General features: G+C 37.2%; 2 protein-coding genes and 1 long non-coding RNA gene across 5 annotated transcripts in view; 2 read left to right on the forward strand and 1 right to left on the reverse strand.

The window, feature by feature from the left end:
• LOC147846482 (uncharacterized) overlaps positions 1-25,311 on the reverse strand; it is a 455,407-nt gene that overhangs the window by 393,581 nt on the left and 36,515 nt on the right. The gene's annotated exons all lie outside the window — the stretch shown is intronic.
• LOC147846486 (uncharacterized) overlaps positions 1-25,311 on the forward strand; it is a 480,702-nt gene that overhangs the window by 92,322 nt on the left and 363,069 nt on the right. The window lies entirely within an intron of this gene.
• Positions 1-25,311, forward strand: part of ephb1 (EPH receptor B1) — a 561,737-nt gene that overhangs the window by 66,771 nt on the left and 469,655 nt on the right. The window contains exon 1 of one of the 3 annotated variants that reach the window (XM_087241320.1): positions 17,668-17,924. The exons of the other annotated variants lie outside the window; for them this stretch is intronic. Coding sequence (XP_087097446.1) covers positions 17,855-17,924 — 70 coding nt within the window. The 5' untranslated portion in view covers positions 17,668-17,854. Of the gene's footprint in view, positions 1-17,667; positions 17,925-25,311 lie in introns of those variants that run through there. 3 annotated transcript variants of the gene reach the window in all.

The raw sequence follows: 25,311 nt of genomic DNA on the forward strand, positions 1-25,311 counted from the left end.
CAGAAATAAAGAAAATTGAATCTGCCCCAAGTGGTTCCAAATCATTTTTGTTTCTTTCTTCTGTGGAACACAAAATAAGATATTTTTGAAGAAAGCTGGAAATCTGTAACCATTGCTGTGCTTCCCACAGGTCTGAAATATACTTGTGGTTTTAGCCAGATTGAAACACACCATTTACCCACATCACATTAACTAAGCAACAAACAAAACATAATTCGATTTGTGTGTGTGTGTGTGTGTGTGTGTGTGTGTGTGTGTGTGTGTGTGTGTGTGTGTGTGTGTGTGTGTGTGTGTGTGTCCGAAGGACTATCAGCTGTGGCAGGAGTGATTAAGGCAATGATTTCTGGGATTTGTAGTCCGGCAGGAATACAGAAAGTAATCTCCAGCAGAGAAAACACCGCTGGCGATCGCAACATAACTGCAAAATCTACCAATAGGGGACAATGGTATCTCGGTCACATTATCAAAATAACTACAATAAAAAAGGTTTTGCTTAGCATGTCAGATCATTCTTCTCTTTTTTTTTAAATAATAATTTCATGCATTTTTTACCCTCCAAATCATTATAATGAATTAATATTCACCTGGAGACTCAACATCATGGATGAGAGCTGAATCAATGTTCAAGTCAAATCAACATTGATATCGCGGTGTTGTTTCAGCATCTTGCTTTCTATCGATCTTATTCAAATCAAACCCTTTTTACAGCCATTAAGCATTAAATATTAGTTCAAAAAACTGAAACCGCAATGTTGCAACGATGTTACAATGATTGGTCATAGTTTTGTGTCACTATTTAAATTAAATAACTCAGTATGTTGACTTTTGGCATGCCCTCTTTACATCTTTTAATGATTCATTTGATACTTTAGCGTTTATTGCTGCAATTTGGATTTTTAATAAAGTATGTGCATGAATAAAGCTCATGTTTATATGCCATTAAAAGCATGAATCGTCTATTTGAATCTCTGCTTCTGCCCTTGAAGATTCACCAGAGGACAAATCTCAAGGTGATTAGAGTCTGTGTTTGGGTTTGCACTGCTCTCTTTTCACACACACATACAAAGAATAAAAAATCATTACTTCATCTAATACTTATGATTACCAAGCTGTCCGACATCACCCCTCGCAACCTTGCGTTTTTAGCTTCAGTTAAAGGCAGTAGACCAGCACAGCTTTAATAGGCAAGGTTAACTGTAGATTTTGCAGGCAACTTTTAAACGTTTTCGTGAAATGCTGGATTAAATTGCTGCTTTTAAGGTGAAACACATTAGTGGATCATTTGGGTTCAAATATATTCTTGAATATTAGCATACTCCTCCAAGTTTGTTATTGTGCATTTTCTGTATGCGTGAAAGGCCTGACCTTGTACATTTGCAGGAATAGGAGTATTATAGAAATACTGTACTCTGCAGAATATTTTATTCAACAATACTGTGCTTTTAATATGACATTCTATTTTGCAGTGCATTAAATTGAGCAAAAATACTATCACTATCCAAACTATTCTATAAATAAAACTAAAAGCATTGACATAGTATGAAAATATTACTTTCTGAATCCAGATAATCTTTTTCATGACATGTTTTTGGACATACAAATGCTCAGATATGTTTATGATATTTTGTCTTGTTAAATAATTGCAGCTTCACAAGGTGATGTGAACTAAATGCAAAATATATAAGTATTACATGTTTTAAATGTTTTTTAATACTTGTAGTTATATTCATATAAAATATATACTGTTGAAGTCAGAATTATTAGCCTTCCTGTTTATTTTTTCCCCCCAATTTCTGTTTAACGAAGAGCAGTTTTTTTCAAGACATTTTTAAACATAAAGGTTTTAATAACTCATAATAAATTAGTTATTTTGTCTTTTTCATGATGACAGTAAATAATACTTGACTAGATATTTTTCAAGACACTTCTATACAGCTTAGTGACATGCATGGCCTTAACCAGGTTAATTAGGTTAACTAGGCAATTAGGCTAAGGGTAATTAGGCAAGTTATTGTGTATCGGTGGTTTGTGTAGACTATCGAATAAAAATATTGCTTAAATGGGGCTAATAATTTTGACCTTAAAATGTTTTTTTTTTATAAAATTAAAAACTGCTTATATTCTAGCTGAAATTAAACAAATAAGCCTTTCTCCAAAAGAAAGAATATTATCAGAAATACTGTAAAAGGTTCTTGCTCTGTTAAACATAATTTGGGAAACATAAAAAAAAAAAAGATTAAAAAGAATTCAAGGGGGGCGGGGGGGGGGGGGGGGGGGGTTGGCTAATAATTCTGACTTCAGCTGTATATATTTGTTTGTTTATTTATTTAAAAAATTTAAAATATATATATATATATAAAATATATATAATTTTATTATAATTTTACGTCACCGTATGAGTCATTTGTGGTTTTTGAGTAAAATAAGGCTTTTAAAAAAAGTTAATTTAATTGAATTTAATTATAAACTTTCCAGTGATTTTATCTATTCATTTTCATCGATTCCTGTAATTCTTACTGATTTTTTATTAATTTATTTAGGAAATTGAGAAAGTTTCCAGAGATGGAATTTCTTGATTTATTTTTGTAATTATTTATTTTTGTTTAAATTTTTTATTTTTATTTTTTTTTATAATTTTTTGTATCTTATTTTTTATAATAATTTCAGGGAGTTTTCTCCATTAATTGGAAAGGACAGTGTAGGTTGCAAACAGGAATTATTTACAATTTTTTTATTTTTTTATTTTATAAAAAAAAAAAAAAATTTCATTTTTTATATATTTTTTCATGTTATTGTAATTATTTTTAGAAGGTTTTCACCTTTAATTGGAAAGGACAGTGGAGGTAACAGACAGGAAAATATTGGGATCAGCAAAAGACCTTGAGCCGGGAGCACAGGTCGGGTCACCGTGAGGACCACAGTGCTAATATGTCAGCACACTTAGCCACTAGGATATTGGCGCCGACTTTTTTATTTCAAGTTAAGTTATTTTAATTTATTATGAAACTTAGAAAGTTTGTAGGGATGGAATTCATTCATTTTTATTAATTTGTGTAATAATTTACTAATATTTTATGTTATTTTATTTTATAATTATTATTATTTTTATTGTTTATCTAAATTATGAAATTTAGACAGTTTCCAGTGATGGAATTCTTTCATTTTCAATAATTTGTGTAATTGTTTAATGTTTTTTTTTTTTTTTTTCCCCAGTATTATTTTGCCAGTTCTCAAAACATTGAGAAAAAAAAAATCACATTTAAATATATCATTGTCACTTAAATGTACCATTTATTAAGCTGCTAAACTCACTCGAGTACTTATCTGGAGGAATACTGCATATTAATGGTTATATTTGATTTCAATACCATTAACGTACAAGTTGTTCAAACAATTTATTCCTAGTCCTAAAGAAATAGTATAAATGCAGTCAGTCGTGTTGATCCTTCTCATGTGTATTGGAGACACACAGCTGTGTTTTCAGCCTTGAAGTGTGTTTCTGGGCCAGCGCTGGTGTTTCAGCTGTAATTTACCAGCCGTAATCAATAGTCTGTCAGCATACAGCAGCTTCTCGCCATGTACTGCTGTTATTGTATTGAGGAAATGGCACACTGCATGTCTCTAATGCAATACCAGTGTGTGTGACGACCGTGTCGGCGTATAGTCCGGTCCGGCTGAAAGCCTCCATGAGATTATTAAAGCACGATTGAATTTCCTCCTACTTTTTTATTTTTTATTTTTTGCATGCAATTACATGCGTGTGGAATTATGGTTTGCGCTTCCTGTTTGAGAAACTTTTATACAAATCACTTTAACAGAAGGAAGGTGGCACTACCACATAACCAATATCTGTTTTGACAGCGCTATCTCACTGTAATTTTTTGATTTAGTGGCTAAATCGTATGAATTTGTACAATCGTATGCATACAGTTTTGAACAATTTGCTCATCAGCCAATGACGGTGGGGTTAAGGGGTGTGGTTTGGTGCCACGGATCCTTTTAAAAATCGTACATTTTCCTGTGACTGAACTAATACTTTAAATTCAATTCAGCTTTGTTTGTATAGCGCTTTTACAATGTAGATTGTGTCAAAGCAGCTTCACATAAAATATATTAAATTGAAACAGTGTAGTTCAGCTTTCAGAGTTTAAGTTCAGTTTAGCTCAGTTCAGTGTGGTTTAATAAGCAGTACTGAGAGTTTAAACACTGAAGAGCAATCTATCGATGTGCAGTTCTACAGATCCCGAAACATGCAAGCTAGTGGCGACTGCGGTGAGGAAAAAAACTTCACCAATTGACGAAAGTGAAGAATTAAAAAACCTTGAGAGAAACCAGGCTCAGTTAGTCATGACCATTTCTCCACGGCAAACGTCTTGTGCAGAGCTGCAGTCAAGGTGTTGGAGACTGGAGAATGCTGGACCTCAGGGAAGACTCGTCTGTCCCAGGAGTGTCACAGGAACCAGTCTCATGCTCTCCACTCCTTCATGACCACCATAGCAACTGCTTAGGATATGGCCTGGTCCAGGATTATGGAAACCTTGGGATCATCTTGTTGCTGGTCTTGGATCGAATCAGTGGAACTGCATAGTCTGAGGACCTCGGGATGAGTAGCCCCAGGTGGAAATAGACAATAAAGAGAATAATTAGCATAGCTGCTTTTCATAGTGTAAATAAACAAGATGCAAAAACCTATCGTGGAGCACGTTTATGTATCATACCGCTAAGTGATGCACTGAGTGTGTGCTTTACTAAAAATATAGGTCTTTAATCTAGTTTTGAATTGGGAGAGTGTGTCTGAGCCTCAAACGTTATCAGGAAGGCTATTCCAGAGTTTAGGAGCCATAAATGAGAAGGCTTGACCTCCTTTACTCGACTTTGCTATTCTAGGTACTACCAGAAGCCCTGAGTTATGAGAGCTTAAAGAGCGAGTTGGATTGTAGCGAGACAGAAGGTTGGTTAGATAAACAGGAGCTAGATTATTTAAAGCTTTATAGGTAAGAAGCAATATTTTAAAATCAATACGAAACTTAACAGGCAGCCAGTCTAAGGAGGATAAAATAGGGTGATATGATCATATTTTCTAGACCTGGTAAGAACTCTGGCAGCTGCATTTTGTACTATCTGAAGTTTGTTAATAGAGGATGCCGGGCAGCCAGCAAAAAGTGCATTACAGCAATCCAGCCTAGAAGTCATGAAAGCATGGACAACTTTTTCAACTTCTTCAAGCAGTTTTTGTGACATGGGATATATGATTTTCAAAAGTTAAATTGGTATCTAATTTGACACCCAAATCTTTTATAGTTGAGCTAACGCTATCTTTGTATCCCTCTAATTGTAGGTTGGATTAATAATACTGTATCAATTCATATGAATTAGCCACTGAACTGACAAAAAATAAAATAGCTGCATTCTCTCATGAGATCAGGCTGGCTGTGAAAGCTAAATGAGATTTTTGCTTTTTTATATCCTGAAAATAAGGTTTTAGGTTTGGTATTTAACTCAAATTTAGCATATCTATCGCCAAAGCTTTTTTTGTATTTGTATTGCCTACAGTACAGTATAGTGCCTACAAGTCAATACATGTCTGTAATATCGTTGTAGAAAACTTGTTTTGTCGAGGGTTTATTTGTGGTCCGATTTGCAATTTGTTAGTTTGAATAAGTACATTTTGGATGAATTAAATGTAAGGCCAGCATGTTGTCTCAGTAGTTAGCACTGTCGCCTCACAGCAAGAAGGTCGCTGATTCAAGTCCCGGCTGGGTCAGTTTGCTTTTCTGTGTGGAGTTTGCATGTTCTCCTCTGGTTCACATGGGTTTCCTCCAGATTCTCTGGTTTCCCCCATTAATCCAAAGACATGTGGTATAAGTGAATTGAATAAACTAAATTGATCGTAGTGTATGTGTGTGAATGTGAGAGTGTATTGGTGTTTCCCAGTACTAGGTTCCAGCTGGAAGAGCATCCGCTGTGTAAAACATATTACCACTGTAGTGACCCCTGATAAATGAAGGGACTAAGCCGAAGGAAAATGGATGAATGAATGAATGAATGAATGAATGAATGAACTGTTATGCTATGTTTACACCAGAATTTTAACCCACAAATAAATCACGATATTCACGCTTAAATAGACTTGTGAACATTTTGAGTTTATTCGCTTCTTTCTATTTAATAAGCACCTATATTTCACTTCACAATAGATGTGGATTCGTGGCATGGGCAGGGCTTTTGTCTGCCCGGTGACTATAGCTTTGTTGCTGTTTGGCTATCATGGATTTTATTGAGAGAATAGCTGTGCTTATGTGCTTTAAGAAGGCTAAAACCTTTTTTTTAGTTTACATATTTATTTGTTTGAAGTGCAACTCGCGTCGATTCATATGCGCGAATCTTGCTATTCCCGCCGCCTCATTTGCGCCGCAGAATGTCTATTTACATCTTTGCATTGACTTAACATGTAAATCACTCACGATTGATGCTTCATCCGCGTCTGCTGTGAATGCAGCATTAGGAAAATAACACAGTTTTTTTCATTTTAATTTGTTTATTTTTTTTCTAACATTTCATTGGTTGTTTCAATCCAATCTCATGGCAATTCATAACTTTTTTGATTTAATGGCTAATTTGTGTTTTTTTTTTTGCATTATCTCATTCATACATTTTAGTACGATGTGCTCATCCCCAGTGTTTTTTTTTTGTCAATTGCTGGATGCCGGAACAGACATGGACGAAAGTAAAAAGGGTTGGGGAGTCACGGAAGAAAGTGAAGAGCGGGGAGGGAGGTTGTGCATGTGAAGCGGGGGATCGGTAAAATGAGGTGCTGGGTCAGATTTCAGAGGTGCCTAATCCGGCTTGTTCCGACACAAATTAAGCCCTGCTCATCCCCCAATGAGGGCTAGGGTTAGATTTATGGATGGGTTTTGAGACCATGCCACCTTTTTTACAAATATAACATTTTCATATGAATGAAATCTTCAATGTACATCAGTTTTTACAACAGATATTGTTTATTTGTGGTGCAACCTTATTTTTTTTAAGTGATTTGTATGCAAGTTCCCCAAACAGAAAGTGCAACCCATAATTTGACACAATTTAGTCATATATGCACTGATTGTTTTAATGCAATCTCACGGCAATTCGTAACTTTTTGATTTAGTGGCTAATTTATATTTAATTGTATTATCAAATTTGTACATTTTAGTACAATATGCTTATCACCCAATGAAGGGTAGTGTTAGGGGTGGATTTTGTGGCCACGCCCTCTTTTAAAATTAGTAATTTTCATACAAATAAAATCGTATGAATGTGTACGATTTAGCCACATTTCTGACATCAAATCTGGTTCTGTTTCATCGTATTATTGGAGACTGAATTGTTTACAGTGTATAATTCACATAAGGCATCATAAGGATTTGGATAACGGTGGATTGGAGAAGGAATGAAAGTGAGTGTGAGAGAAGTGTAACCTTATTTTTTTATGACGAATAAAAATAAAGCATGAAGCCAAACTTACATCTTACTTAATTTTCACAACAGATATTGGTTATCTGTATTGCCACCTTACTTTTTTTTTTTTTTTTTTTAATAATTTGTAGAAAAGTTCCCCAAACAGGAAGTGTGATAATTTGGCACAATTTAGTCATATGCACTTATTGTTTCAATGCGATCTCATGGCAATTCATAACGTTTACTGATTTAGTGGTATATACTGTTCTTTGTTTTCATGTGTACAATCTCATTTGTACATTTTAGCATGATTTTCCCATAACCCAATGAGGGGTAGGGTTAGGTTTAGGGGAGGAGTTTGTGACCACACCTCCTTTTAATTAAAAAAAATCTTATGAATATATGTTTCCTCGTATGATTAGAGACTGGATTCATTAGAGAGAACCTTGTTAATGGTTTATAAATAACACAGTATTTAACTGTAACATGAGCTGTATTTTACATATACAGTATATTACTATAATTTAATAGGTACATTGTGAAAATTACTGTATATTTTATAGTAAAAATATACAATACTGTCAAATCAGCAAAATAAATAGTGCTTTAAATCTAAATACGGTATTTTTGCTGTACTTGATTTAGTTACTGGCGAACTGGATTCTATAGGAAATTATAAACAGGGTATAATTCACATAAGGCATCATAGGCATACCTGTCAACTATCCCGTTTTTCCCCGGATTCTCCCGTATTTTTACAGTTCTATCCCGCTATCATCCCGTAAAGGTATTTTCCTGTATTTCTCCCGTATTTTCAGTCTTTCTCTAAAGGTTGGCAAATAAACATTAAGGAGCCAAGCCTCCCTATACGCAACCCATACCACCGAACCACCAGGGGCCGTCCCTTGCTCTTAAATTCTTTACACCACCCAACGCGCTTCAAGCTGGGATCGAACCGGTGACCTTCCGCATGGGAGTCGGTTGCTCTAACAAGGAGGCTAAAGACCACGGCCTCTAGTGTCTGTCGCTAGAGCACCTTTGAAGGTCAGAGGAGTGAGGTTTACCTGCACAACACACACTAGCTGGCCTCCGTTACACTTTCGCTTTTTTAAGGCATGAAAATAAATTGAAATAAACTTTGAAATAAATATAAAAACGGCGGGATTCCCTTCCTTTGCATTACAGGTGACGTCTTCCCTTCATATGCAATCCTCTGACTGTCAGCTAACGTGCTCCACGATGCTCCAAGATGCTGTTTAAATGGATTCTATACTCGCGAATTGAAGTGGAGCAAAAATTTAGGTTTTGGGTTCGTGTTTAAATAGATATACACATAATTAATAATATGTAAATACGTCGATCTTGGTGGGTTTTTACCCTTATTATGGTGGGCATATCCCTTTTTTTACATCCCAATGTTGACAGGTATGATTATAGGGGTTAAGATAACGGTGGATTGGAGAAGGAATGAAAGCAAGTGTGAAAAGATAGATGGCCCGATGGCTGCGGTGGATGCTCTTTGAGTGTTATCAGGTGCAGGTCGGCCAATGCCAAATCAGGCTGATGGGATGCAGATGAGGAGATGAGCTGGAAAAGAGCGAGGCAGGTGGAACGGCCTCTTTATTGATAACTGCAGAAGCGGATAGTCTGATGTCAGTCCCTTTGGGAGGTTTCTTTGTCTGCGCCATCTGTTTCAGCACACCTTCGAGAGACACTGGACACTGAACAGAGGAGAGAGAGCGCACAGCTGTGTAGATTACATGTAGATTGGATATTTGATTCATTCCATTCTGAACGGTCTGTAGAATGTACTGACAGACATTGTAGGAAACAGTAGATTTGGGGTGAGGGGGATTACTCATGGTCACCAACTATGCATTTACTGTATGTGATCAAAGATGCAGTCAAAATTACTATTTCAAATAAAAACAACTGTGTTCCTTTTGAATATTTTGAATATAAATCATTTTTTTATTTAAAAAAGTAGTTTATTCCAGCGATTTTAAAACTTTTCAACATTATTATACTTCCGTCTTTTGTGTTATGTGACCTTCAAAAATATTTTAATATACCCATATAGCCAGTGTTGAGAGCAGCAGAATTGCATTTTGTGGACCCATTCATCCTCCCGTTTTGTTTTCATTCTTTCCATCCATCCAATCATACACCCATTCATCCTCCTGTTGTGTTCATTCTGTTCAATCCTTTCATTAGTTTTTCCATCCAATCATACATGGATTCATCCTCCCGTTGTGTTCATTCTTTTCATTCATCCATCAAATCATACACCCATTCATCCTCCCATTATATGTTCATTCCTTTCATCCATTCATTCATCCATCCATCCATCCATCCATCCATCCATCCATCCATCCAATCATACACCCATTCATCCCCCCTTTGTGTTCATTCTTTCCCTCCATCCATCCAATCCAACACCTATTCATCCACCCGTTGTGTTCATTCTTTTCATCCATCCATCCCAATCATACACCCATTCCTTATGTTCATTTTTTCATTCTTCTTTCCATCCATCCATCCATCCACTTATCCATTCATCCATTTATCCATCCATTCAATTATATACCCATTCATCACCTCGTTATGTGTTCATTCTTTCCATCTGTCAATCCATCCATCACAATCATACACCCATTCATCCTCCTGTTGTGTTTATTCCTTTTATTCTTCTTTCCATCCACCCATCCATCCATTCAATTATACACTCATTCATCCCCCTGTTATGTGTTCATTCTTTCCATCCGTCTATCCATTCATCCAACCATGCATCTATTCATCCTCTCGTTATGTGTTCATACTTTTCATCTATTCATTTATCCATCCATCCATCTCAATCATACACCCATTCATCCTCCTGTTGTGTTCATTCTTTTCTTCTTTCCATCCATCCATCCATCCATCCATCCATCCATCCAATCATTCACCCATTCATCCTCCTGTTAAGTTAATTCGTTTCATTCTTCTTTCCATCCATCCATACAATCATACACCTATTTATTCTCTCGTTACGTGTTTATTCTTTTTATCCATGCATCCATCCCAGTCATACAGTCATTCATCCACCTGTTGTGTTCATTATTTTCATGCTTCTTTTCTACCATCCATCCAGCCATCCATGATCCCATTCTGTTCATTCTTTTCATTCTTCTTTCCATCCATCGATTCCATCCATCCAATCATACACTCATTCATGCTTCCATTGTTCATTCTTTTCATCCATCCATCCATCCATCCAGTCATCCATCTATCCAGTCATACACCCATTCATCCTCCCGTTATGTGTTCATTCTTTCCATCCATCCATCCATCCATCCATCCATCCATCCATCCATCCATCCATCCATCCATCCATCCATCCATCCATCCATCCATCTATCCATCCATCCATCCATCCATTATGTGTTCATCCTTTCCATCCATCCATCCATTATGTGTTCATTCTTTTCATCCATCCATACACCTATTCATCCATCCAATCCAGTCCAATGTGTTCATTCATCTATCCATCAACCATCCATTCATAAGTAAATATATATTTTTAGGTTTGGAATTAGTCATTGGTGAGAAAATAATTACAGAATTTTCATTTTGGGTAAACTATCACTTTAATTGTCACACTGTTAATAAGATGAATAAGTTCATAAATATGTAAGTAAATAAATAAATGTAATTCAGGATGAGGGGATACAGTTGGCTTCTCTATAATACTTGCTCTGCTTCGTACTTTAACTTTGACAAATGTAGCAAGTCAGTGCAGTGTTTTATGCATATGCATGAGGATACGACTATTTGCATATGCGCATACTATACTTTAACTATGCACTTCCAACACAGTATGAGCAGTATGCCACAAACAAAACCTAAGTAAATAAATGTACAAATAAATATGCTGGAACCGAGGGCAGAGTAGACACCGTGACGTGTGCTGTTTGCAGAAATATGATTATAAAATGTCCCTGACTTTGCAGGGCAATTAGAGTCCAATTTGAATGCAAATGTCTTCCTCCTGCCCTTATGAAGATAATGACGGCTTCAGCATGCACATTCAATCCTCAGAACAACTCTGCTGGCACTGGGAAGAGGGTGTGCACACCCGGCTCAGTGTGTGTGTGTGTCTGTAGTATAGTCTGTGTTGTGCAACTGTGCGTGTAGTTTAAATTCCTTACATTGTGGGGACCAAGTGTCCTCACAAGTATAGCGATACCAGTACGTTTTGTCCTTCTGGGGACATTTTTTGATCTCCATGAGGAAAAAAGCCCACAAGTCACACAGATTGAAGTATTTTGAAAATGTAAAACTGTAGATTGTTTCGTTTGAGAGTCGGGTTTAGGGGTAAGGCTGGAGAATAGCAAATAGAATGTGGAGTCTTTGCAGTATCAATCATTACGTCCACTCACACACCCGCTCACACACTTGCTTTCACAGACTCACTCCCACAAAACACACACACACACATACACGTAAGAGACGGTGTGTACGTGAGTGAATTGTGTGTGAGTGAGTGTGTATTGGTACATGTGTGAGTATGAGTGTGTGTGTGTGTGTGTGTGTATCTGCAGTGCATGTTTGTGTGTGTATGAGTGCTTTTGTCTGTGTGTTGTGCATGTGTGGATGTTTGTGTGTGTGTGAGAGTGCGTGTGTGAGAGTTTGAGTGTGTGTGGCCACTTGTTTGTGTGTGTGTATGTGTAAAAGTGTGTGTGTGTGTTTGTTTGTGTCTCTGTGTGTATGCGTGTTTGTGTGTGAGAGCATGTGTGTGTGTAAATGTTTGTGAAAGTGGAGGTTAGAGTGAATGTGTATGAGTATGTCAGTGAGTGCAAGGATGTGTGTGAGTTTTTTAGTAGGTGTGTTAGAGCGTGTGTGTGCTGTGAGTGAGTTGTGTGTGTCTGCATTTGTGTGTGTGAGCATGTGTGTGAGAGATAGTGAGTGATGTTTGTATGTATGTATGCTGCGTTTGTGTATGTTTGCCTGTTTGTGTGTCTGAGTGCGTGAGTGAGTGTCTGTGTTTGTGTGCACATTTTATACGTGTGTGTGTGTGTGTGTGTGTGTGTGTGTGTGTAAATGTGTAGGCGCGTGTGTAAGTAAGTGAGTGTGTGAGTGTGTAAGAGCACTTGTGTGAGTAAAACGTGTGTGTGTGTGTGTGTAAATGTGTAGGCGCGTGTGTAAGTAAGTGAGTGTGTGAGTGTGTAAGAGCACTTGTGTGAGTAAGACATGTGTATGTGTGTGTGTGAGAGTGAGTGAGAGTGTGTTCACGTGTCTTTTGTATGCGTTTGTGTGCGTTTTGTGTCTGTGTTTGCGTGCATATGTGTTTATGTGTTTGTGTGTGTGTGTGTGTGTGAGTGAGTGAATGAGTGAATAAGTGATTGTGTGTGAGTGTGTGTGTGTTTGTTTGTGTCTCTGTGCGAATGCATGAGTGTGCACGTGTGTGTGTGTGTGTATGAGTGAGTGAGTGTGTGTGTCTATGAGCGAGTGTTTGTGTGTAAGAGCGTGTGTGTGAGTGAGTTGTGTGTGTGTCTGTTTGTTTGTGTGTGAGAGAGTAAATATTTGTTTGTGTGTGTGAGAACATGTGAGTGAGTGTTTTTGTACTGTATGTGTGTACATGTGCTTGTTTGTATATGTGTGAGTGTGTGTGTGTGTATACCTGACAGGTTGGTTTAGTTCTCATCTGGCTCATGGTCTCGTAAATGTGGATGTGGAGAACAGCGGTTCCTCAGCAGTAGCCCGCAGCACACAGCCTGCTCAAACTCATTTCCATCCTCTGCTTATTAAGCTCTGTGTGCTAATGAAGAGAGAGCAGATCCACACAGATACTTTCCACAGTCTTAATTAAGCATACAGAAACCATGCACGCTCTGTTAGAACAATCAACTTAAAGTAGACGGTGACCTGTTAGACAGCATAACATGACAATGGAGTTGGCTTTAGCTTTGGTTTTTCACCCTCAAGTGTTTCCAAACCTTTGAGTTTTTTTTTTTGTCCTGCTGAACACAAAAGCAGATATTTTGAAGCATGTTGTATCCGTGTATCCATTGACTCATTCATTCATTCAATCATTTTCCTTCAGCTTAGTCCCTTTATTAATCATGGGTTGCCACAGCAGAATGAACCGCCAACTCATTCAGCATATGTTTGATGCAGTAGATGCCCTTTCGGCCGCAACCTAGTACTGGGAAACATCCGTACACTCACATTCACACACATACACTACGGCCAATTTTGTTTATTCAATTCACCTTTCAAGAGTTCAAACTTAGATATTGCTTGATATTAATAGCAGGTTTGGCATGCTGTCCCTGGAGAGAACCCTGAGCTCAAAGATAATTGAGTCCAGGGCTCAAGCCTGGTCGATTAAGCATGTAAGGGGAGTACGAGATCAGGTAGTTCTCGGGCTCCCCGTGGTAAAGGAAGAAAGGGGGAGAAGGGGTGGATGGGGGGTTTCTTCGGGAAACGAAGATAAGGGAGTAATTTTTTGCTAGGCTACTTATCGGGAGTTTGAATTAATCTGATTGGCTAACTAATGATTGTAGATGACAGACCAGCTGCAGTTAATTATATCACGTGCTCCCCTCAAAATAAGTTTGTGAAACTTTACATAGCGCATGTCCTTGTACTGTGGGGGAAACCGGAGCACCCAGAGGAAACCCACACCAACACAGGGAGAACATGCAAACTCCACACAGAAATGCCAACTGGCCTAGCTGAGGCTCGAACCAGCAACTTTCTTGGTGTGAGGCATCAGTGCTAACTACTGAGCCACTTTGCCCCCTCCATTGACATTCATTCATTCATTTTCTTTTCGTTTTAGTGCCTTTATTAATCAGGGGTCACCACAGTGAAATGAATCGCCAACTTATCCAGCATATGGTTTACAAAGGGGATATCCTTCCAGCTGCAACCCAGCACTAGGAAACACCCATACACTCTCACATTCACTACGGCCAATTCAGCTTATTCAATTCACATATGATGCATGTCTTTGCACTGTTGGTGTAAACGGAGCATCCGGAGGAAACCCATGCCAACACAGGGAGAACATGCAGACTCCACACAGAAACGCCAACTGGTCCAGCCGAGGCTCGAACCAGTGACCTTCATGCTGTGAGGCGACACCTACAGCGCCACTGCATGGCCAATTTATGATCATTATTGTTAATAATATTATTATTATTTGACATATTTTTGCTTCAAAGTATTCTTTACGCTTATTGGGGCTTAAAGAGTATGGGAGGAAATGTTCACCTGTAGCTTGTCCCATTAGGTGCATCAACCGTGTGGTGTCTCTCTCTTTCTCTTTCTCTCTCTCTCTCTCTCTCTCTCTCTCTCTCAATCGTCCGGCCACTTTCACTTTGTGCATTACTTCAGTGGTAATTGCTGTCTACCTTTGGGCTGGAGTCTTTGCAGGATGATGAAAGGTATTGCGTTTTATGTCAAGTCCACTACTTCCGTTGCTTTCAAATCATTTACAACTACAACCTGCCCAGATGATTAGAGAGACGAGACGCTGTTTGATTAATGCTTCCTGACAGACCTGTTGCAAGAGGAATCCGGTCCATGTCATTTTTATAAAGTTTCACGTCAAACGCTTATTCTAAAACAATCAGTCATCATAAGAGCAGAGACGAAAACCAGGGCCAAAATCTGACTGCAGACAAATAGCTGTGACCTCTTTAGACCTGAAATACTGTAGAATATGCCAGCCAGAGACCTGCTTTATTCCTCTAACTGTAGAAATGAAGGATACCTATACAGACGATTATACACTCACCGGCCACTTTATTAGGTACACCTGTCCAACTGCTTGTTAACGCAAATTTCTAACCAGCCAATCACATGGCAGCAACTCAATGCATTTAGGCATGTAGACGTGGTCAAGAGCGTCTGCTGCTGTTCAAATCGAGCCTTAGAATAGAGAATAAAGGTGATTTAAGTGACTCAAAACATGCATGGTTGTTGGTGCCAGATGGGCTGGTCAGGGTTTTTCAGAAACTGCTGATCTACTGGGATTTTCACGCACAACCATATCTGGCTTTTACAGACACTTATTCATTTATTTACTAATTTTTTTTTCAGCTTTGTCCCTGGTTCATCAGGGGTCACCACTGTGGAAAAAAAGGTGATAATTTATTATTAATAATAACATACAAATATAATTTATTATATATTATAAAGTAGTTTAAGTATTGTGTACTTTATTAATTCATTTGTTAATGTCCTAAACCACAGATTCGGAATTTATATTAATGTCACCTACTTAATTCTAAAAAGTCAAGAGTTTTTGTAGTTTTAAGGTATACATTTGTTGGTATAAACAAGTTTTAAATTTACTGGGTTGCAGCTGGAAGGGCATCTGCAGCGTAAAACATATGTCAGAATAGTTGGCGGTTCGTTCCATTGTGGTGACCCATGATAAATAAGGGACTAAGCGGAAGAAAAAATTATGAAGGAATGAATGAATGAATGAATGAATGAATTAATTAATTAATGTTTCAAAGTATAGTCTACCTTTCTTCAACCTTTGATAAAAAGGGTCTAAGCCAGAGAAAAATAAATAAATGAATGTTTTAAATTATGGTCTACTTTTTTAGACCTTTGATAAATAAGGGACTAAACCAAAGAAAAATGAATGAACGAATGAATGAATGAATGAATGAATGAATGAATGAATGAATGAATGAATGAATGAATGAATGAATGTTTTACATTATGGTCTACCATTTTTGACCTCTGATAAATGAGGGACTAAGCTGAAGGAAAATGAATGAATTAATGTTTTAAATTTTAGTCTACTTTTTTAGACCTTTGATAAATAAGGAACTAAACCAAAGAAAAATGAATGAATGAATGAATGAATGCATAAATGATGGAATGAATTAATGTTTGAAATTATGGTCTACCATTTTTCGACCTCTAATACATAAGGGACTTAGGCAAAGGAAAATAAATGAATGAATCTTTTAAATTATAATCTACCTTTTTTCAACCATTGATAAAAAAGGGACTAAGCTGAAGGAAAATGAATGAACAAACGAATGAATGAATGAATGAATGAATGAACGAATAAACGACTGAATGAATGTTTTAAATTTAAAGTCTTTATTTTTTTTCGACCTTTGATAAACAGGACTAAGCTGTAGGAAAATGAATGATTATTTTTTTAATTATAGTCTACCATTTTTCGACATCTGATGAATAAGGGACTAAGTTGAAGTAAAATGAATGAAAATGAATGAATGAATGAACTAATTTATGTGTTAAATTATAGTCTACCTTTTTTCGACCTCTGATAAATAAGAGACTAAGCTGAATGACTGATTGAATGAATAGATGAATTATTGTTTTAAATTATAGTCTACATTTTTCTACCACTGACAAATAAGAGACTAAGCTGAATAAACAACTAAATGGATGTATGAATGAATGATTGAATGATTGAATGTTTTAAATTATAGTCTACCTTTTTTCGACCTCTGATAAATAAGAGACTAAGCTGAATGACTGATTGAATGAACAAATGAATAGATTAATTAATGTTTTAAATTATAGTCTACATTTTTCTACCACTGACAAATAAGAGACTAAGCTGAATAAACAACAAAATGGATGTATGAATGAATAAATGAATTAATGTTTTAAATTAGTCTAATTATTATCGACCTCTGATAAATAAGGGACCAAGCCGAAGAAAAATGAATAAATACATGAATGTTTTAAATTATAGTCTACCTTTTTTCTTTAATAAATAAAGGACTAAGCCGAAGGAAAATGAATGAATGAATGAAATAATGTTTTAAGTCTACTTTTTTCCCTTTCACATTTTGGCTTTGTGTTGCTTTTTAGCTTAGCTAAAAATATGTTGCAGCGACCTGTGTTATATAATACTCAAATATGGATTCAGAAGCATCTAATACATTCCCTGCCATTTGAGTGGGACCGAAGATCAACAAACATTTGATAAAAAGCACCTGAGAAAAGCTTTTCCATCGAGTCCAGTTCAGCTTTTGTCCATCTGAGGTCGCTATTTCCCTTCCAACCAAGCACGAATTTCACCCTCACAGAGGAGCACTGAAAAGTTTTTGTTTTGAATAACAATGCATGCTGTAAGGAGAGACCGTCTGTGATTGGTAGGCGGTTTTCGGTTTGCGGTCTCTGATTGGTCGGTAGGTTTTAAAGGGGGTTTCGGGGGGGGGTCTGCTTCTCCCGAGCTCTCTCATCTGTGCGCTCGGCGGCCGTGGCAGCATCCTCTCACTCACTCACTCTGCACTACTGCCTGCGATGTGACTCCACGCCGCGCGCTTTGCTGGAATAATCACCCCGCGGGACTGACAACTGACGGATTTTACGCGCACGCCACGCGGTCCGGTTTTCCAAAATCAACGGGACACCGCGGCTGCGGCCAATGCCTTTTACCATGACTGTGGGATTAATAACGATTTTGTCCGCTGTTACAGCCGTTTACGCGATGGAAGGTAAATATGTGGATGTTTATGTCTCTTTTATGACGCGCTCCGTGGAGTGTGTAACGCGCGCTGCGAGCTGCAGGTTTGACAGGTAAATGTCGTATAGCCCTGGAATTTATTCACGAGGACTTAAGTTGAGTATGGAAAAGATTTTCCTCTTTGGGCATCCAGTGGAGTTGTGGAGGAGTTTCTGTGGTGGTTTTACAGACGCGGGATATGGTCGTGAATGAATGAGAGGATTTAATCAGTTTGGATGACTTAAAACCATACTGGATTTAACCGTGGCTGAGATTGTGGATATATTGAGATATGTCAGTCTTAAGCTGGTATGTATGTGTGAAGCTGGCATGTTGCTGGTTCAAGATGGTCCTCTAGCTTGGATTCAGCTCATAATAACCAACTAACCATCTTGGACTGGCTAATGTCCAGCTAGGACCAGCTTGCACATCTAAAGCTGGCAAGACCGGTTTGTTTCTGGTTGAATATGGGCAACCAGCTGCATAATAACAGCATTTATGTGTTGGTAAAGGATGTTTACTAAGGATGAGCTGTGGAGGATGAACTGAATAACGTAAGAAATGCCACTTTTATTTGTCTTACTGATATATTTAATGACTATATAGAAATAGCTAGTGCTGTTATTTGGGTAGGTATGATTTTTACAGTACAAATGAACTGCATTGACTTTAAATGCAGTTATTAAAGCACATATGTAATCACTTGTTCAGGCTCACTGCGAACATGATTACTCCACAGACATTATTATTCTGCCATTTACTTTTTAATTACACTGTCAACAAAAAAAAATCAGTTTGACTAATGAAAACTGACAGCCAGAGTTACCATTCATTTTCATTAAATCTTGCTTTAATACACAGAGAATAATAACTATTATTCGTAATTTACAGAAGGTACACAAAGCAGGTGAAGAGTATTAAATAATAACTAAATATTAAATTTTAAATCCTATTTAATTGACAAACCCATATCGGATGAGTAATAACCTGTACTGTTCACAAGCCATTTACAGAGACCGGTATGGTGCTTTATTCAGGTCACGTCGGTGGATGATTTATTCTGAAAAATCAAACAGAAAACTAGCGAGAATGAGAGAGATGGGGAGAGAAAAAAAAATCTCCTTCCTTGTCTGGCATTTGACAGATGGTGGTTGACTGGTTGTTGCAGCCACGCCAGAAATCAGACGTTCAGTTCGGCATGCTGTTTGCGTATGAGTGTGTGTGGGGGGAGAGAGATTGGTCTCCAGATCAGTAATGAACACACAGCCAACATGAAGGGATTCTCTATTTGTTTCCATCTCAGCTTGCCTGTCCAATTCCATCCATCACACACCCTGTTTGCCTTTGTCTTTCTATCTAAACACTCGTACAGGTATTGCGCGAGTCTGCTTAGAGTTCACACGCTGTTTAATTTCAACCCTCGGTGACTCCCTTTGCATGTATCATTTTCTTTTTTTTTGCATCATAAACTGAAACGTTTCAACTTTCAAGCTCAGGTAATCCACACCAAATGTTGTCTGTGCAAGCTCTAATGTGTCTGATTTATCTCTCAGCCATTCAGAACAGACAAAAGCGTTGCTCAAATTAGTTTTTTCTTCTCCCCACGTTCATGTTGAAGTGTGTCTGAAGGCGGCAGATGGAAGGAATGGGGTTAGTGATCCCTTCTTTTCGTGGCTAATTGAAAGGCAATTGGCCTTTGTGGTATTAAGTGTGTTTGCCTTGGAAGATTTTGGTGTGCATTAGCCTCTCTTTGAGCCTATATCAGTGAGATCAGATTATGACTGCTAATTGCTAAACCAGCCCGTTGACCACAAATAATGTGTCAAAGCCATGTGGGCTTGGAGAACACAAGAGAGCGGATGAAATAAGTGGGGGAGGGAGACAAAATGCAAAAAAAAAAAAAAAAAAGTGTGTGTTGGGAGATGAGGGTCTGGGGGGACCATCTGGGAACGGGAAGTGGAGTGACTCTGCTTTGACACGTTTCCATGCGTCAGTGAACACAGTTGAGCAGCAGTGCCTGATGATACTATAAATCGGATCAATTATGAATACACACAAATGCTGTTATTCTTGTAAAACACTGCTACTGTGTAAATCAGCCCAAGTGAGGTGAGATGAGACCCACTTTTCCAAATCTGTGGTTTAGGAAATGAACGTTTCTTACACCGACTGGGGTGCAGGAAGGCTAGCAGAAATAACATTCAGGGGTTGAACAAATAAATACAGTTGAAGTCAGAATTATTAGCCCCCCTGTTTATTTTTTTTCCCAATTTTTGTTTAATGGAGAGGATATTTTTTCAACACATTTCTAAACATAATAGTTTTAATATCTTATCTCTAATTACTGATTTATTTTATCTTTGCCATGATGACAGTAAATAATATTTTACTAGATTTTTTTCAAGATTTATTTTTAAAGGCTTAACTAGGTTAATTTGGTTAATTAGGTTAACTAGGCAGATTTGGGTAATTAGGCAAGGTGGTGTATAATGATGGTTTGTTATATAGACTATTGAAAAAATACAGCTTATATAAGGGGCTAATAATTTTGTCCTTAAAATGGTGTTTAAAAATTAAAAACTACTTTTATTCTAGCCAAAATAAAAGAAATAAGACTTTCTCCAGAAGAAAAAATATTATCAGAAATACTATGAAAATGTCCTTGCTCTGTTAAACATTATTTGGGAAATATTTCCAAAAAAAAAAAAAAAAAAATAAATAAATAAATTCAAAGTGGTGCTAATAATTCTGACTTCCAACTGTATATATATATATGTATATATATATATATATATATATATATATATATATATATATATATATATATATATATATATATATATATATATATATATATATATATATCAGCGTTTGTGTGCATATATCAACACTTGTAAATTATGACCGTGTGAGGACATTTTTCACACAGATTGAGGTATTTAAAAAATGCAGATTGTTTCTTGTGAGGATTGGGCTTAGGGGTAGGGCTATACAGTTTATAGAATATACTGGTTTTTTTTTTACCTGTTAGCCAGCACCCACTTATGGAGATTTACACCTGCCTAATTTAAAATAGTAACAGTTCTTGACTCCAGTGAGCTACAAACAAAAAATAGGTATCATTAAAAAGAAGACACTTTGAGCTTTACTATGGTACATAGCCAGTTTAATAATAAAAAAATATATATAAAAATTCTCAAGATCTACCTGAGCTCAACTCCTCTCTTTTGCCCTGCAAATGGGAGGGAGCCCCGGGCTCGAGGATGTTATGAGCTCAGGGCTCTCTCCTGGGACAGCATGCCATTCTAGCTTTATTCTCAATCATCAGCTGTGAAGTGTGTGAACCCTTGAAAGATAGCTGTACGTATGTATTTGTGCATGCATGTGTGTGTGTGTGTGTGTTTGTTTGGGTCACATCATCAGGTTTAACTTGGAAAAACTGATTTTATGTACATGCATATTAAATAGAAACAAATAGTTTTCTTTAATGTAAAAACATGTACACATTTTAGTAAGTATGGGTGAAATGCTGTTCCAAGCTTATATCTTAATACATAGTAACACCAGACTTAACCATAACCCTACCTTATATGATTTGCTTTTATAAAAATTAAGAACTTGAATATTGTCATTATTATTATTATTTCTAGTTATATTTATACTATTACATAAACATGTGAAGATAATAAGACATTTAAACAACAATGACTGTTTTGGCTCATCTTTGCACATTTATTTGTCTTATTTTTTTAATAAGGGGACAACTCAAACAACATTTTCATTGGACCTCACCAACTGCTTGGTGTTTTTAACCCTGTATCTCCTAGCATTTGTCTTTTGATGTGAAACAGAGTTATTTTTGCATTTCATTATTCAATTTCTGCACCTGAATACTGCTCGAGTCTGCAGAAAGCCATTAAGCTCTGTTTATTTGACCTTTTTTCGTTGCTCTATTGTAGGGCTTGGCAGTTTGGCCTAAAATCAAAATCTCAATTAATTGAACATTTGATTAAGAGTAATAAACAATTATTTTATTTACTTTTTTATTTTTTAGCCCTCATACTGACAAGTTTTGTACAATAAATGTGCTCACATATTACAAGTGAGAGATTTTGAATGTAGGGTGCATTACTTGATTTTAAAATAAGTGGAGTATACACACTATCTACTGTCTGTGATTAGTTATTGAACACCAATGCTGAACAACTGAAATTAAAACACACCTAAAACGCAGCTTTCAGCGCAGGCCACCGTCGTCACCGCTACCAAACCGACCAATCACAAAGCTTGCGATGTGCGTCATGGTAATGTGTAAGAACATTTTTTTGAGAGGTACATGGGTATGCGAAGGCTGCACCAGATTGTACACATGCCCTTAGCAGAAGTATAACATAAAAATAATACGATAAGTATATAGTACAGCCTTAACAGAGTGGGGTCACATGACTCCACACTTGGTAGAGAAAGTAATTGGAAAAAACTGACCTGGAAAAATTGGATCGATTATAGGTTCTGAATCTCGATTTCGATTACTTTTCAATTAATCGCTCAGCCCTATTGTAATCATTTTTGATTACAATCTGTTTATTATTTTTACACGTTTCACACCCTTCTATCTAAATGAATGGCTTCTTTTTAAATAGAGCTATTTAAGCCATCTGGAAAAATTGTATTAATATCACAATATATATCGCAGAAAAACTAAACATCACTATGTCAATTTTCTCCTATCTCCTATCTGCAGCTGTAGATGACATTAGCTACGTTTGCATCCACCTATTTTTATGAGCATTTTGGATACGCACATAAAAACAGTTGATGAAAGCGCCAAGATGCACATAAATTTTGAAAATTCAGTTTTCACTCTTGATGTTTGCCACCAGATAATCAGAAAGTGAGGATTTTGTTCGATTTGATCCGTTGGGTGGAAACGCAGCTTTATTCGCACATCTTTGCGCATAAAGTTATTTCCCATTTTTGGATGGAAACAGCTGTTGAGAAAATTGTTCTGTGATGTGAAATAGCCACTTTTTGCCATCAAGCCAATTTCCAGTCAAGTACTGGTTAACTTTTTTGACAATATCACATTATACACTCAAAAAATAACGCTAGAAAATACACAGTTCAACAGTATTTTCTGCTGGATTCCAGGTCATATGGGACTTCATGGAAAGGAGCTTGCAGATGAAATCTCTCCTTGAAAGTGACAGAATGTTTAATTCCTCCTGATGACCCGAATTAATCAGTGTATAAACAAAACATTGCAAAGAGAACTATATAAATAATAAATTACACGGAATTTACCCGAAAATAAATGAATGGCACTTTGCAAATTATGATTTTAAACCAGGCATGAACAAACTGTTCTATACGTCAAATTGGATATTCTAGGGTGCCTCGTTTGTATATGCTGAATAAGCAGCACCTAAATGTAAGTACTGCCAAGCTGCTCTTACTATAAAACATTTTGTAGGAATGTGGAAATTACCATTAGATCAAATTTCTTTAATGAGAGTACTTTGATGGACATTTTTAAAAAGGTACCATCAGGACGAATCTTAAGTTATTTATCAAAAATTTAACTGAAAAAGGATATTTACTATTAATATATTTTTGTGTGAATTTTGTTCATTTATTTCTATTTATATATTGGTCTAAGTAACTTTTTATTGTAATATGAATTTGTTTTTATCATGTAACATTTTTATATATTAGTTTTTTCATAAAATAGCCATAAGTAGCTAATTTGGCAATAAATAAATAAATACGCTAACAAATAAATTTTTTGATGGGGGGGGCTAACTTAATTGTTTTATTTTCAATCAACTCCAATTTGAATTAAGAACTCAAATTTGAATTAAGAACTTTTAAGTTAATCGATTTCTGTTTGGACGACATGAAGGAACTGTGTATTTTTTTTACAGTGTACATTCTGTTTTACTCAGAAATCACGTTTCAAAAGCATTAAGAACAAGCTATATGTCTGAATCTTCAGTTGATTTGATTAGAAACAGATGATTCAGTTTATAAAAATAAGCTTTTGCTATAAAGAATGTCATGATAATCTTCAGTTGAACGCTTTTTTTTGTTCCTGTTATATGTGTCTGGAAGGATTTAAGTGCTCGGTTAGGATTTTAAGTGCTGGTTCGATTGGGCTGTCATTTTGATATTTTTCTCTCAGTGGAAACATCAAATAGCTTATAGAAAGCACTCTAGACTCCTAACACACACACACACACACACACACACACACACACACATGCACACTCAGACATCCAAACCCTTGGTCAAGCCCTCACCGTTTTAAAGAGCTCAGAGAGAGTGGACATGTCAGTAAGTGCATCGCTGAAGTCCTTGTTCCCACATCGCTGCGCCCAAATAAACAAGTCTTATCTGAAGTCACTCGCTCTGCCCTCCGCTACTGCCGCAGTCGGAGTTCGTTTTATCAAATGACCTCACCGCAGACTGAGCCAACGTCCTGCCTGACACCGTTGTTCTGTCAGAGACAAAAGAACCCAGTGGAGTTTACACACACACTCGCCGCAGGGAGATGGCACCATTACCGGTGTACAGAGATGACCTCAAATCACCTGCTTCATCCAAGTCAATAAATAATAATTCAGCTGAAACCGTCAGAGCCGTCGGCCCTCGGGTTGCGTAGATGACACATAGGTTTTCTAGATGATCTGCTGTGCTTCAAAATGAGGATCAGACTGAGGCAGAAAGGTACTTTTAAGTGACTGAAGGGGCACTTGTGGCCTAATAGTTAGAAAGTTGTACTTTTGAGGTTTGAGTACCAGTACTGGCACAGATTGTTGATGCGGGATTGACTAAGCTAAGCCTGATCAGTGCCTGGATGGGAGACCACATGGGAAAAACTGGGTTGCTGTTGGAATTGGTGTCCGTGAGGCCAGCAGGGGATGCTCAACCTGTAGTCTGTGTAAGTCCTAATGCCCCAGTATAGAGAAGGGGATGCTATACTGCTGAAGAGTGATGTCTTTTGGATGAGACGTTAAACCTGACTCTCTGTGGTCATTAAAAATCCCATAGCACTTTTCGTAACGAGTAGGCCAAATTATCTCTATCCGCCCTTACCGATCATGGCCTCCCAATCATCCCCATCCACTGAATTGGCTCTATCACTCTCTCTTTACTCCACCTATAGCTGGGGTGTGTAGTGAGTGCACTGGCGCTGTTGTCCTGTGGCTGCCGTCGCATCCTCCAAGATGCTACACACTGGTGGTGGTGTGGAGAGACTGTGGGGGTAACCGGTGCACCCGGAGGAAACCCACGCGAATGCGGGGAGAATATGCAAACTCCACACAGAAACGCCAACTAACCCAGCCAAGGCTCCAACCAGCAACCTTCTTGCTGTGAGG

This window comes from Danio rerio, chromosome 2 (genome assembly GCF_052040795.2).
Source record: "Danio rerio strain M-AB ecotype USA chromosome 2, GRCz13ab, whole genome shotgun sequence".
Taxonomy (NCBI): Eukaryota; Metazoa; Chordata; class Actinopteri; order Cypriniformes; family Danionidae; genus Danio; species Danio rerio.